General features: G+C 40.9%; 1 protein-coding gene and 1 long non-coding RNA gene across 2 annotated transcripts in view; one reads left to right on the top strand and one right to left on the bottom strand.

The window, feature by feature from the left end:
* Nucleotides 1-2651, top strand: part of LOC133653167 (uncharacterized) — a 3714-nt gene extending 1063 nt beyond the window's left edge. Inside the window, exons 2-3 of the long non-coding RNA XR_009826675.1 lie at nucleotides 2339-2418; nucleotides 2512-2651. This is a non-coding gene — a long non-coding RNA (uncharacterized LOC133653167). The remainder of the gene's footprint in view (nucleotides 1-2338; nucleotides 2419-2511) is intronic.
* The window catches only part of lamtor5 (late endosomal/lysosomal adaptor, MAPK and MTOR activator 5), a 13925-nt gene extending 481 nt beyond the window's left edge, over nucleotides 1-13444 (bottom strand). The window contains exons 1-3 of the mRNA XM_062052212.1: nucleotides 13300-13444; nucleotides 13135-13196; nucleotides 8054-8171 (exon numbers count right to left, since the gene is read on the bottom strand). Of these exons, the coding sequence (XP_061908196.1) occupies nucleotides 8054-8171; nucleotides 13135-13196; nucleotides 13300-13334 (215 nt within the window). The 5' untranslated portion in view covers nucleotides 13335-13444. The remainder of the gene's footprint in view (nucleotides 1-8053; nucleotides 8172-13134; nucleotides 13197-13299) is intronic.
* Nucleotides 13445-14125: the final 681 nt, after the last annotated feature.

The following is a 14125-nucleotide window of genomic DNA, read 5'->3' as shown; positions in this document are numbered from 1 at the left end:
ACCACAAAAATTGCATAAATAGGCTTTATTTTAACAAAAAAATCTTACGGTACATTAAACATATGTTTAATATTGCACGTTTGTCCTTAAATAAAATAGTGAACATACAAGACAAGTAAGCAAACAAAGGCTCCTAATTTAGCTGCTGACATATGCAGTAACATATTGTGTCATTTTCCATTCTATTATTTTGTCAAAATTATTAAGGTCAAGTGGTAGAAAATGAATTATTAATCTACTTGTTCATTTACTGTTAATATCTGCTTACTTTCTCTTTTAACATGTTCTATCTACACTTATGTTAAAATGTAATAGTCACTTATTCTTCTGTTGTTTGATACTTTACATTAGTTTTGGATGATACCACAAATTTGGGTGGCGGACCGGTATTTTTCAGAGGCGGTACAGAACCGAAAATGATTCATTAGTATCGCGCTACTATACTAATTCCCGGTATACCGTACAACCCTACATCAAATACAGCGCTATTCTTTTAAGCCTGTTTTCATTTATTGAGGTTGCGTTGACATTTAAATGTTCATTTACTCACAGTCATGATACATTCCAAAAGGTTGTTTTTTTTTCTTTATCGTTAAATGTATATCCTTTGTCTGAAAAATGTTTTATAAAGTTGTGTCAGTGATGTTATTGACATTTGCGCATGGGTACCTTTCAAATTTGAATCGATATTGTACCAAAGAATCGGTACTCAACGGTACCAATTTTCGGTACTTTTGTGTGTGTTCAAATGCGTTTACATTTTAATCAACAGAATATTTTTTAAAATTTAATATCTAACATTGAGCGGTGTTGTTTTCTTACACTCCCGTGTCTCATTTGCAAGTACTGGCCAAGTGTTTTAGCCAGCGCAAGTTTGCAACCAGACATGGCGTCACGTGCAACAAAGGTATACTGAAATATGACACCGTTTGATTTTAGGTGAATCGGTACCCGGTAGTACAGACGGTACCTATAAGTACCCATCCCTAATAATGACACTATTTACCACAGTTTTTTACCCCACATTTTGACAATTTTCTTTTTTTTTTCTTTAACAGTCTGAAGAACAATAGGCTCCAGCACACACAGCCCCCCCCCCCCCCCCCCCAATCCGCAACCCCCCCCCCCCCCCCCCCCCGGCTATCTATGCCAGCAACATACTGTAATGACAGGTGAAACAATTACATGCTCTAATCAACCTTTGTATCCAACTGTTGCATTCATGCAACAGTAGAGAATATAGTACCCACTTTCTGTCAAACTGTCAATGTGATGACGTCATATATATTTAATTCAAAAAACTAAAGTCCCACCCCGACTTCCGGTGTGTATGTCCTGCCTTCTGACATCCGACTATGATTTGACTGATGAATCTATTAAAGATGAGAATGTATTTTACAGACAGTATGATACTAACAGTGTGATTTGGAAAGGTAAATGAAAGATTTAAAAAAAATAAGCAGCCCATGTTACCCCAGCCCCCAGAGTTAATATCTTGTGATCGATCATGTTTTCTATTGATCTATTTTTACCTCCACAGTACACTTTTGAACTGTGGCGGTAACCACTGGGATGAGTGGGATTTAGGGTGGTGAATACTGGTTTACATGTGCATGTGTGTTTGTGTATTTTATCAACGGTGATGGTGTCCAAGCGTTCTAACTGTGACAGGACCAACCTTCATTTTTTATTTATTTATTTCAGGAAATGACATAAAAAAGTACAAAGTTGACAACACATAATAATATAAATTAATATAGTGCAAAAGGTAATGTATAGTATGTAATGCATGATTGTCCAGTTTTGCCTGAAAGGGAGTGGGAAGAAGATAATTTATTTAATCCCACCCCCAGTTCTCCATTCAGTGATTATTCACATGAGTTTCACTCTTACTTTGTTCAAGGATTATAATACAGATGTTATATCATAGTGGCATTACCACAGGTAACAATAATTATTACACTGTAACAATAATTTGTATCAACAATGTAGGAATAATGAATATACCAACAATGGTAATAGACAACATAGCAATAATGGTAAGGAAACATTGATCAGAGGATGAATTGTGTTTTGGTAAGTATTCCCCCATACTTCAACACAGTATGTAAGGTATGGGAGTACCAAGGTGCAGTATGGAGTACGGAGTGCATTTTCATTGAGGTATAGTTTTGCTTTGTTTATAATTGAGAGGCTTTTGGAGATTTTTGTTTTAATGTGTCAACCTTCAATCGTTACTTCAGCGACGGAGGTAAGTTTGAGAGCTTTGTAAATGATACGATATATCTTTAATATGTGTTTAATCCAGTTAAGTAAATACCATTGTATTCTTTTGTAGAACTGGCCAACAACGAATTGGATGAAAAAGTCCAACCATTCATTGGTAGATCAACCTTCAAATGTCACTTTAGGACAGTGGTAAGTTTGGGAGCTTTGTAAATGACACAATATGTGTTTAATATTATTTCTGTTGAATAAAATGTTGCTCGGTCCCTTCATCATTGAATGCAGCCACGCTCCCCATCGTTGGATGATGATGAGACAACTGAAGATACAATGACATCGCAACATTCTGTCAGTTTCTACCTAACCTTAACACTGCCTATTATTTACAAGAACATGTTGTAACACTATCTGTTTCATAATGCTACATTTAATCTTTCTTTAAATCTTAAAAAAAAAAGTTAGAAATAAGTATTTCCTTGCTTCTAAAAGATGTCTTTTAAATACAACAATAATAATAATGTTTTTTTTTACCAACATTAAAATATACTATGCAACAATAGTTTTAACAATACTACAAATAATACTATAGTCATGTCATTAATTGTATGGTTTAGTTTAGGTTTTAAGCCACATCATGCAGTTGAAAAAGATGAACCATTAATTTCATGTGAATGGTAAATGTTTAAAGCTAATTATGCCAAAGTTTTTCAAATCTTCCCATATTACTTTTAAACCTTTTAAATGTCAACTTTCTATCATTGTTAGATTTTCAGGAACATATATTTTGTTTATTTTTCTGATTACAAGAGTTTTGATCCATGCGTTAATGTTTAATCCACAAGTTGTTTTAATATTTAACACAATATTTTAATTGCCTGTCACCACAATGTAGGAATATTGATAGTGTTCTTCTTTTTGTAATGTTCACATGTTTAATTTACATATCATGAATTAAAGTTGTATTAAAAGAGTATGTTTGATAAATTTCAGGGAATTTTTAGAAGAAACAATTAGAAGCGTTTATTGTCATTGTACAACATCCATCCATCCATCCATCCATCCATCTTCCTCCGCTTATCCGAGGTCGGGTCGCGGGGGCAGCAGCCTAAGCAGGGAAGCCCAGCCTTCCCTCTTCCCAGCCACTTCGTCCAGCTCTTCCCGGGGGATCCCGAGGCGTTCCCAGGCCAGCCGGGAGACATAGTCTTCCCAACGTGTCCTGGGTCTTCCCCGTGGCCTCTTACCGGTCGGACGTGCCCTAAACACCTCCCTAGGGAGGCGTTCGGGTGGCATCCTGACCAGATGCCCGAACCACCTCATCTGGCTCCTCTCGATGTGGAGGAGCAGTGGCTTTACTTTGAGCTCCTCCCGGATGACAGAGCTTCTCACCCTATCTCTAAGGGAGAGACCCGCCACCCGGCGGAGGAAACTCATTTCGGCTGCTTGTACCCGTGATCTTGTCCTTTCGGTCATAACCCAAAGCTCATGACCATAGGTGAGGATGGGAACGTAGATCGACCGGTAGATTGAGAGCTTTGCCTTGCGGTTCAGCTCCTTCTTCACCACAACAGACCGATACAGCGTCCGCATTACTGAAGACGCCGCACCGATCCGCCTGTCGATCTCACGATCCACTCTTCCCTCACTCGTGAACAAGACTCCGAGGTACTTGAACTCCTCCACTTGGGGCAAGATCTCCTCCCCAACCCGGAGATGGCACTGCACCCTTTTCCGGGCGAGAACCATGGACTCGGACTTGGAGGTGCTGATTCTCATCCCAGTCGCTTCACACTCAGCTGCGAACAGATCCAGTGAGAGCTGAAGATCCTGGCCAGATGAAGCCATCAGGACCACATCATCTGCAAAAAGCAGAGACCTAATCCTGCAGCCACCAAACCGGATCCCCTCTACGCCTTGACTGCGCCTAGAAATTCCGTCCATAAAAGTTATGAACAGAATCGGTGACAAAGGGCAGCCTTGGCGGAGTCCAACCCTCACTGGAAACGTGTCCGACTTACTGCCGGCAATGCGGACCAAGCTCTGACACTGATCATACAGGGAGCGGACTGCCACAATCAGACAGTCCGATACCCCATACTCTCTGAGCACTCCCCACAGGACTTCCCGAGGGACACGGTCGAATGCCTTCTCCAAGTCCACAAAACACATGTAGACTGGTTGGGCAAACTCCCATGCACCCTCAAGGACCCTGCCGAGAGTATAGAGCTGGTCCACAGTTCCACGACCAGGACGAAAACCACACTGTTCCTCCTGAATCCGAGGTTCGACTATCCGGCGTAGCCTCCTCTCCAGCACACCTGAATAGACCTTACCGGGAAGGCTGAGGAGTGTGATCCCACGATAGTTAGAACACACCCTCCGGTTCCCCTTCTTAAAGAGAGGAACCACCACCCCGGTCTGCCAATCCAGAGGTACTGCCCCCGATGTCCACGCGATGCTGCAGAGTCTTGTCAACCAAGACAGCCCCACAGCATCCAGAGCCTTAAGGAACTCCGGGCGGATCTCATCCACCCCCGGGGCCTTGCCACCGAGGAGATTTTTAACTACCTCAGCAACTTCAGCCCCAGAAATAGGAGAGCCCACCACAGATTCCCCAGGCACTGCTCCCTCATAGGAAGACGTGTTGGTGGGATTGAGGAGGTCTTCGAAGTATTCCCTCCACCGATCCACAACATCCGCAGTCGAGGTCAGCAGAACACCATCCTCACCATACACGGTGTTGATAGTGCACTGCTTCCCCTTCCTGAGGCGGCGGATGGTGGTCCAGAATCGCTTCGAAGCCGTCCGGAAGTCGTTTTCCATGGCTTCCCTGAACTCCTCCCATGTCCGAGTTTTTGCCTATGCGACCGCTGAAGCCGCACACCGCTTGGCCTGTCGGTACCTGTCCGCTGCCTCAGGAGTCCTATGAGCCAAAAGAACCCGATAGGACTCCTTCTTCAGCTTGACGGCATCCCTCACCGCCGGTGTCCACCAACGGGTTCTAGGATTGCCGCCACGACAGGCACCAACTACCTTGCGGCCACAGCTCCAATCAGCCGCCTCGACAATAGAGGTGCGGAACATGGTCCACTCGGACTCAATGTCCAGCACCTCCCTCGTGACATGTTCAAAGTTCTTCCGGAGGTGGGAATTGAAACTCTCTCTGACAGGAGACTCTGCCAGACGTTCCCAGCAAACCCTCACAATGCGTTTGGGCCTGCCAGGTCTGTCCGGCATCCCCCCCCACCATCGCAGCCAACTCACCACCAGGTGGTGATCGGTAGAAAGCTCCGCCCCTCTCTTTACCCGGGTGTCCAAAACATGAGGCCGCAAATCCGATGACACAACTACAAAGTCGATCATGGAACTGCGGCCCAGGGTGTCCTGGTGCCAAGTGCACATATGGACACCGTTATGCTTGAACATGGTGTTCGTTATGGACAATCCGTGACGGGCACAAAAGTCCAATAACAAAACACCACTCGGGTTCAGATCCGGGCGGCCATTCTTACCAATCACGCCTCTCCAGGTTTCACTGTCGTTGCCAATATGAGCGTTGAAGTCCCCCAGTAGAACGAGGGAATCACCCGGGGGAGCACCCTCAAGTACTCCCTCGAGTGAATCCAAAAAGGGTGGGTACTCTGAGCTGCTGTTTGGCGCGTAAGCGCAAACAACAGTCAGGACCTGTCCCCCCACCCGAAGGCGGAGGGAAGCTACCCTCTCGTCCACCGGGTTGAACTCCAACATGCAGGTTCTGAGCCGGGGGGCAACAAGAATTGCCACCCCAGCCCGTCGCCTCTCACTGCCGGCAACGCCAGAGTGGAAGAGAGTCCATCCCCTCTCGAGAGAACTGGTTCCGGAGCCCTTGCTGTGCGTCGAAGTGAGTCCGACTATATCTAGCCGGAACTTCTCCACCTCGCGCACTAGCTCAGGCTCCTTCCCCCCAGCGAGGTGACGTTCCACGTCCCAAGAGCTAGCTTCTGTAGCCGAGGATCGGACCGCCAAGTGCCCTGCCTTCGGCTGCCGCCCAGCTCACATTGCACCCGACCTCTATGGCCCCTGCTATGGGTGGTGAGCCCATTGGAGTTCATTGTACAACAATACAACGGAATTGAATTGAATGAATAGCTAGCTGCAAGTCAATTTTCGCTTCTTGATTTTACAGTGTTTCGTGTAGTGTGACTTTTTTGGTGCTACCTCATCTAATTGTCTTGCTGTTTATTTATTGTTGTTTGTTTGTTGTAACTTTGTGTGAAAGTGTGCTGCCTCTTAGCCAGGACTAGCTTGTAAAAGAGGTTTTTAATCTCAACAGGATTTTTCCTGTTTAAATAAAGTTACATAAAATACAACTAAAATTTGAGTTTATGTGGGCCCTGAACCAAAATGAGTTTGACCCCCTTGATCTACATTATTTTAATCAACTATACATTTAAAAATGTGGATATGACTGTTTTGGGAATGGCTATGACTCATTATGGTCGCAGATTCACATATTGTTGACAAACTGTTATCCTGCAATACTACCTGTGAGGGGCTGCACGATTAATCTAATATGAATTCCCATTGATGTTTTAATTAGTGCTATAAATAAGCGCAAGAGGCTGAGGTTTTTATTTTTTTCCCTCCGCTGTCACAGGCATTTGAGTGACAGACATATTTGCCAATCAGAATTGTTGAGCCTCGCATTTCTTTCTCGCTTCAAACAGAGGGAAAAAAGTCTTCCTCTGTGCATCACCTGAGCGCATCTATTGTTAATCCTAACAGAATAATTAACTGAACGCAGTGAACCCTCTTTTCAGTCATTCACAATCTTTGTCTCGGTGGGAGAGGAGTGACTCAATGAGACCGCACACACAGGAAGCAAAGACAAAGAGCCTTGTGACTTGCCACAGAGAAGAGCCGCAAAGTAACAAAAATTAGGAGGAAAAAAATATGATTACAAAGTCCAATGTTCCGTTGCGGGAATATATCAACTTCAAATCGGATGGGCACTATGAGCCCATAAACACGGACAAATGAGCGAAATGTCAACAAACAAAAAGACAGATGTCCGACCTCGTTTTTCCCAAAAAAATGCACTTTAAGATGTTCAATAATTGTTTAAGTTAAATGTTTGATAACAGAAATAAGAGTTTATTTATTTGTTTATTATTTAGGATAACAATTCCAATACAATGGTAAACAATTCTACAGTAATGGAAGTAAAAGTGTATCTCCTTTTACTTGTATTAGAATTATATATTATGATGACATCACATTATACACACTTCGTTGATTCTTTTTTCAGTTTAAGAGCATGATGTAGACAAAAGCTCTGAGTCTGTCTGCATACCTAAAGCCAGATATTTATAAAAGTTAATTATTGCATATTGTTCTAATGTGTGGCATCTTGAAACAAGAGTAAGTTGATTGACAGTCAAAAAGTAACATGTCTTCCTTCACTCGCTATTTTCACAGTTGTATGCAAATCAAATCCCCAATCATAATTTTGAAGAGACAAATCGCAATTAGGTTTTTTTCTTAAAATCGGGTAGTCATACTGCCTGCCAGAGAAAGTAGATAAAGCTTAAAACAAAGTGTCATTTTCAGGATTACTTTTTAAAATATTTATACTCAATCAACTAAACATAGCTGGAGTAGACAGAGTTGTCCATTAGATGGCAGCATATCCAAAAAAACAAATCATAGTTTGACAGGAGTGCTGTCTGGATGCAGATGGATTGTGATGTCTCCACATCAGAGGCCAATGTAAATAACAACATGACCTTCCTGAACCAATGCAGAAGTGGTCAGTCGAGCAAAAGAGAAACAAGTTCGAGTGAAGGCTCACCCTGAGTCAGACTCCAGGCACACAGTAGGAGTGTCTGTTAGGTCTTTTGTGAGAGCTGCAGCTTGTTTAGCCAAAACTGACACAACACCACCATGTTCATCGGATAGGGAGCCTCTACCTGTTTGCAATCAAACATAAAAAAACAGTTTTAAGCGGATTCATATTTTATCCAATATGGCACATACATTCAAAACATCAACAATCCCTTAAAGGGGAACTGCATTCACAATCATTATGAAAAACAAGACGATGGATGTATTTTTTTTCTTAAATGCATTCTAAATAGTGAATAAATGCGATCAAAAGTCTGCTTACAATGGAGCCTATGGGAGCCACTCTATTCTGCCTATAAAGCCCTTTAAAAACATTCAAAATGTATATACATGATGTAAGTATATATGTAATGTAGTAACAAGCACATTTATAATAACATGTATAGCATTACTTTAAATAAAGGCATCATGATGTTCGCTTTTTTCCCCCAACTACATCACTGCAGACTTTATGAGAGCCAACAAAAATAATAAAACATCACTTCACAATAGATTAGGATGCCGACTGTTAGGATGTTCATATATTCCCGTTTAGATGAAAAATGACTCATAATCCTTGCAAAGAAAAGGGGGATGGAACCAAGCGTCTTTTCGTGTCGTTCTCGCCATTACCGGGTGGGTCTATATTGGTTGTCAAAGTGTACCAACTTGTCGGAATACGTCTTCGTCTTTTTGCTTTCCTGGTGAGAGGAATTATTTTTGATTTAGAATAAACATTGACGAGCAAGGAAACGAGGAAGCAGCTGATCAGTCAATCATGTCAACATTGGCACGCGAGCTTGTGATCACGGCGCTGCTATAAATAGTTTGTCTGCGTTAGCGCTTATAATAACAATATCCCCAATACTTTGTTGATATTCAAGTCACAAAATGTAAATGGAGTATTTTTTGGCGTATTTTGGATGTTTGTTTTATTGGTTTTTTTAGGCGGAATTGTTGAGCCCCCATTGGCTCAGCTGTAAGCATACTTTTATTTGAGCTTATTTACGAGTTATAATGCATTAAAAATAAAATAAATGTCTTCATAATGTTGTCATGTCTTCCATAATGAAGGGCAGTTCCCCTACAACACGCAGGTGTCAAACTCAAGGCCTGGGGGCCTAACCTTACTCTCGCCAGATACTTGTAGTTCGCTGAGCTCCACACAAGAATCTGGGACTTCTCAATAGGAGATGTATTTCAGAAGGCGGGGCCTTGTAAAAACAAATCACTGTATGTGATTGGATAAACCACTTGTCCGTTATCTTGAAGGACGTGCTACTTCAACCACTCACATCGAAATCAACCCGTGACACTGATGAAATCCAAAACAGAACAGCCGACATATTGGATAACGACAGAGCGAAAAGTAAAACAAATGCCTTCAAAACTGTTCTCTGTTCATCTGTTAAAGAATTAATATTCGATAGATTCGACAAAACAGTTGAAATAGCAGAATCAATGTCAGCACACGACTCCTCGCTACGTGTCGCCATTGTTGTTTGGATCAAACAGTCGCTTCGGCGCTACGTCACATCTATGAAATCCCGCCCGGCGATCCTGATTGGTTAATTATTTTTGCTATCTTGAAGGAGTTTGCATTGCCCTCGACCCCAGATCCTTGTGTGGAGCTCATCAAACTACAAGGGTCTGGCGAGAGTCAGGTTACTGGGGGCCAGTTTTGGCCCGCAAAAGCCTGGAAATAATATGCATCAATAAAGTATTTTATCTTTTCTAACTAAATGTTTTTTATCCTTTCAATTTTGACAGAAAACAAAATGTACCTCATGCGATTGCATATCAGTTAAACTTTAATATTAAACAATATTGCAACACATATTATATTGTCATACATTCCAAACATTTCTGTTGTAATAAAAATAAATACTTAAATATCTACCTGACTTATGATTTATGATGAAGCACATTATCAATCAATTGTACACTGTAAAAATGACAATATATTTTACAGAAAAAAAAGTGGCAGCTTAATAGCCAGAATTTTTGTGTAAAAAACTTTAAATAATTCACTTTAGAAATAAAAACTGTGCGGTAAAACACTGGCAGATGTTTTTCTAATATATTGTTATCAAACAGTGGCACAGTTTTTCTATTTACAGTTATATGTTGAAAAAAATGAATACAATTCGGTAAAATTGTGATGATTGAGGGGTCAATTTGTTTACCGTAAAATCTACAGATATTTTTTACACTGTACGTGAAATAAATTATGTAACACTCAAATGCATAGGCAATTATGTCATATGATGAGGTCAATCCTTTTACATTTATCCATCCATCCATTTTCTACCGCTTGTCCCTTTCAGGGTCGCGGGGGGTGCTGGAGCCTATCTCAGTTGCATTCGAGCGGAAGGCGGGGTACACCCTTGACAAGTCGCCACCTTAATATTCAGATATATTCAGATAGGCTCCAGCACCCCCCACAATCCCAAAAAAAAGGGACAAGCGGTAGAAAATGGATGGATGGATGGATATTCACTGTTACAAGCGATCCCTCCAAGAGCAACCATAACTGCAAAGTGGCACTCAATGAAAACGAGTTTGACACGCCATGGCTTTACATAAAAATGGCAGCAATGCCATGTGAAACTAGGACGTCATGTGATCACGTGATGTGTAATGAATTTATTTATTTATTTTTATTCCGGCAGACATATATAGCAACACTTCATCACTCTTTGTAATTTGACAGACATGCAAGGGATACGGGAAAAAAGCAAGAATGCTTATCCATGTCCCGCCCCTAATTTACAATCAACTTATATGTTGGTTATATAGTCCAAGTTTCAACAGAAGATTTGATGGATACATGACAATTTCAGAACAAGAATAACATATGCTGGAAAACACTTTGTCAATAGCATTGAGCGACCATGAGAGTAGCTCCATCTTGCCTGGGTATCTTTTGTCTTCTGAAGCCTTGTCTGGTGTGTTATGTCCCTTATTCCACAGTGAGTTCTTTTGCACCTGTGTTCCACAGTTGAGATAGTCCAAACAACTTGTCATGTTTTTGATAGTTTCCCAACACCACATTTTTTACCGCAAGGTTGAACACTCTTACGCTAGAAGACTGTTTAATTTCTCCGCTCACATTGTCCCACAGTTTCACCCCCGCTATAGATAACGTTTGAGCCTTGAATGTGGAATTCAATGTTATGTTTGAATTTTAGGACACCCCTGAGTTCATGAAAACAGACTCTGTATATTTGCAGGTAGAGCCCTTTGTGAGGCCATAAACATAACTTGAAGGCTACTGTATTGGATTATATCATGTAGATTAAGAATATTACTCATTATGAACAGATCATTGGTATGTGCTCTATATGGGTCATAATGTTTCATTCTAATTGCCTTTTTCTGGAGCTTAAATAGCGGTTCAATAGTGTCCCTGTAGGTGTGCCCCCAAACTTCAGCGCAATACTGTAAATGTGGCAATAAAAGAGCTAAGTAAATCGTTCTAAGTGAATTTTGTAAAGTGAATGTGTCATGTTCGGTCACGTGATGTTTAATGTTCGGCCATACTTTGTTTAGGGCTGCAACAGCTAATCGATTAAATCGATTAAAATCGATTATAAAAATAGTTGGCGGTTAATTTAGTAATCGATTCGTTGGATCTATGCTATGCGCATGCGCAGAGGCAATTATTATTATAATTTATTTTTTATTTTTTTATGAACCTTTATTTATAAACTGCAACATGTACAAACAGCTGATAAACAATAATCAAAATAAGTATGGTGCCAGTATGCTGTTTTTTTTCAATAAAATACTGGAAAGGATAGAAATGTAGTTTGTCTCTTTTATCCGATTATTAATCGATTAATCGAAGTAATAATCGACAGATTAGTCGATTATCAAATTAATCGTTAGTTGCAGCCCTAATTTTGTTAGAATCGATTTTGTTCTAAACATGTTCGTTTATATACCGTATTTTTCGGAGTATAAGTCGCTCCGGAGTATAAATCGCACCGGCCGAAAATGCATAATAAAGAAGGAAAAAAACATATTAAAGATTAAGATTAAAGTATCAATGATTGTCACACACACACTAGATGTGGTGAAATTTGTCCTCTGCATTTGACCCATCCCCTTGGGGAGCAGTGGGCAGCAGCGGCGCCGCGCCCGGGAATCATTTTGGTGATTTAACCCCCAACTCCAACCCTTGATGCTGAGTGCCAAGCAGGGAGGTAATGGGTCCCATTTTTATAGTCTTTGGTATGACTCGGCTGGGATTTGAACTCCAACCTACCGATATAAGTCGCACTAGAGTATAAGTCGCATTTTTTGGGGAAATTTATTTGATAAAACCCAACACCAAGAATAGACATTTGAAAGGCAATTTAAAATAAATAAAAAATAGTGAACAACAGGCTGAATAAGTGTACGTTATATGACGCATAAATAACCAACTGGTATGTTAACGTAACATATTATGGTACAAGTCATTCAAATAACTATAACATATAGAACATGCTATACGTTTACCAAACAATCTGTCACTCCTAATCACTAAATCCGATGAAATCTTATACGTCTAGTCTCTTACGTGAATGAGCTAAATAATATTATTTGATATTTTACGCTCCTGAGTATAAGTCGCACCCCCGGCCAAACTATGAAAAAAACTGTGACTTATAGTCCGAAAAATACGGTATGTGTTTCTCAATTGTACAGTGCTGGTAATATTTTCTAATCTAAATATATTTGTCCACTAAAGATACTTAAGTTACATGTTTTGTGTCGTTTTTGTGACACTCAACCGCTGGGGTGGGAAACATTTGATTTGATAAGAACATGCACCTGGGGATAGGTTGATTGGCAACACTAAATTGGCCCTAGTGTGTGAATGGGAGTGTGAATGTTGTCTGTCTATCTGTGTTGGCCCTGCGATGACGTGGCGACTTGTCCAGGGTGTACCCCGCCTACCGCCCGAATGCAGCGGAGATAGGCTCCAGCGACCCCCCGCGACCCCAAAAGGGACAAGCGGTAGAAATTGAAAGAAGGAAGAATCCCAAAACAACTACTTACAGCCCAGGTTGTGTCCTTGCTGATCCGTACAAAGCACACCCACCACTGCTGGGTTTTTCATGCTGTATCAATAAAAGACAGGCACAACGACATTATAATGTGTAAAGACAAAAGTTACACAGTCTAACACAGGGCAATGATGATTTAATAATTGAATGTACTAACGTGTCGTCGAGGTGTTGCTCTAAGGTCGACTCCATTCAAAAATCAGCCAAAACCCACGAAGTATTGACGCTTATTTTAAGAACCGATGTTGTTGTGCCGGGATTCCGGTTTGAGTCAGCTGACTGTGACGTCACTACGAGTCCACGCGAAGGTCAAAGAGCAAGAAACGCGATTGTTTAATTTTTAGATTTATTAAAATTGAATGCTACACTTATACCAGTGGTTCTTAACCTTGTTGGAGGTACCGAACCCCACCAGTTTCATATGCACATTTACCGAACCCTTCTTTAGTGAAAAATAAAATGTTTTGGGTTTTTTTCAAATTCAAGACAAAGTTATATGTTTTTGGTAACACTTTAGTATGGGGAACATATTCTAAGTAACAAAGACTTAATTTAGAGTTTTTTGAACACTAGGGGAACATATTCTAAGTAACAAAGACTTCATTTAGAGTTATTTGGTTAGGGTTAGGGTTAGAGGGTTAGGGTTATAATAAGGCATTAATAAGTACTTAATAATTACGAGTTAAGAGCCAATATGTTACTAATTTGCATGTTAATAAGCAACTAATTAATGGTGAATATGTTCCCCATACTAAAGTGTTACCATGTTTTATTACTGGTGCACAAAATGAACCGTGCATGAACATCACCTTGTTCAAAGAACAAAACCAACACAGTGCATAAACTCACAACAAATGACACACTTACAAATCAGTCTGACTTCTGCTGTTGCCGTATCCGTAATACGCCGATAGGGAGAAGTTTTTATTTACATGATGGTGTCTTGACCTCCGCCGAACCCCTGAGCCCGACTCACCGAACCC

This window comes from Entelurus aequoreus, linkage group LG07 (assembly GCF_033978785.1).
Source record: "Entelurus aequoreus isolate RoL-2023_Sb linkage group LG07, RoL_Eaeq_v1.1, whole genome shotgun sequence".
In the NCBI taxonomy this organism is placed as follows: domain Eukaryota; kingdom Metazoa; phylum Chordata; class Actinopteri; order Syngnathiformes; family Syngnathidae; genus Entelurus; species Entelurus aequoreus.
The sequence above is the reverse complement of the archived record's forward strand: the minus strand, read 5'-3'. Positions and strand labels throughout refer to the sequence as shown.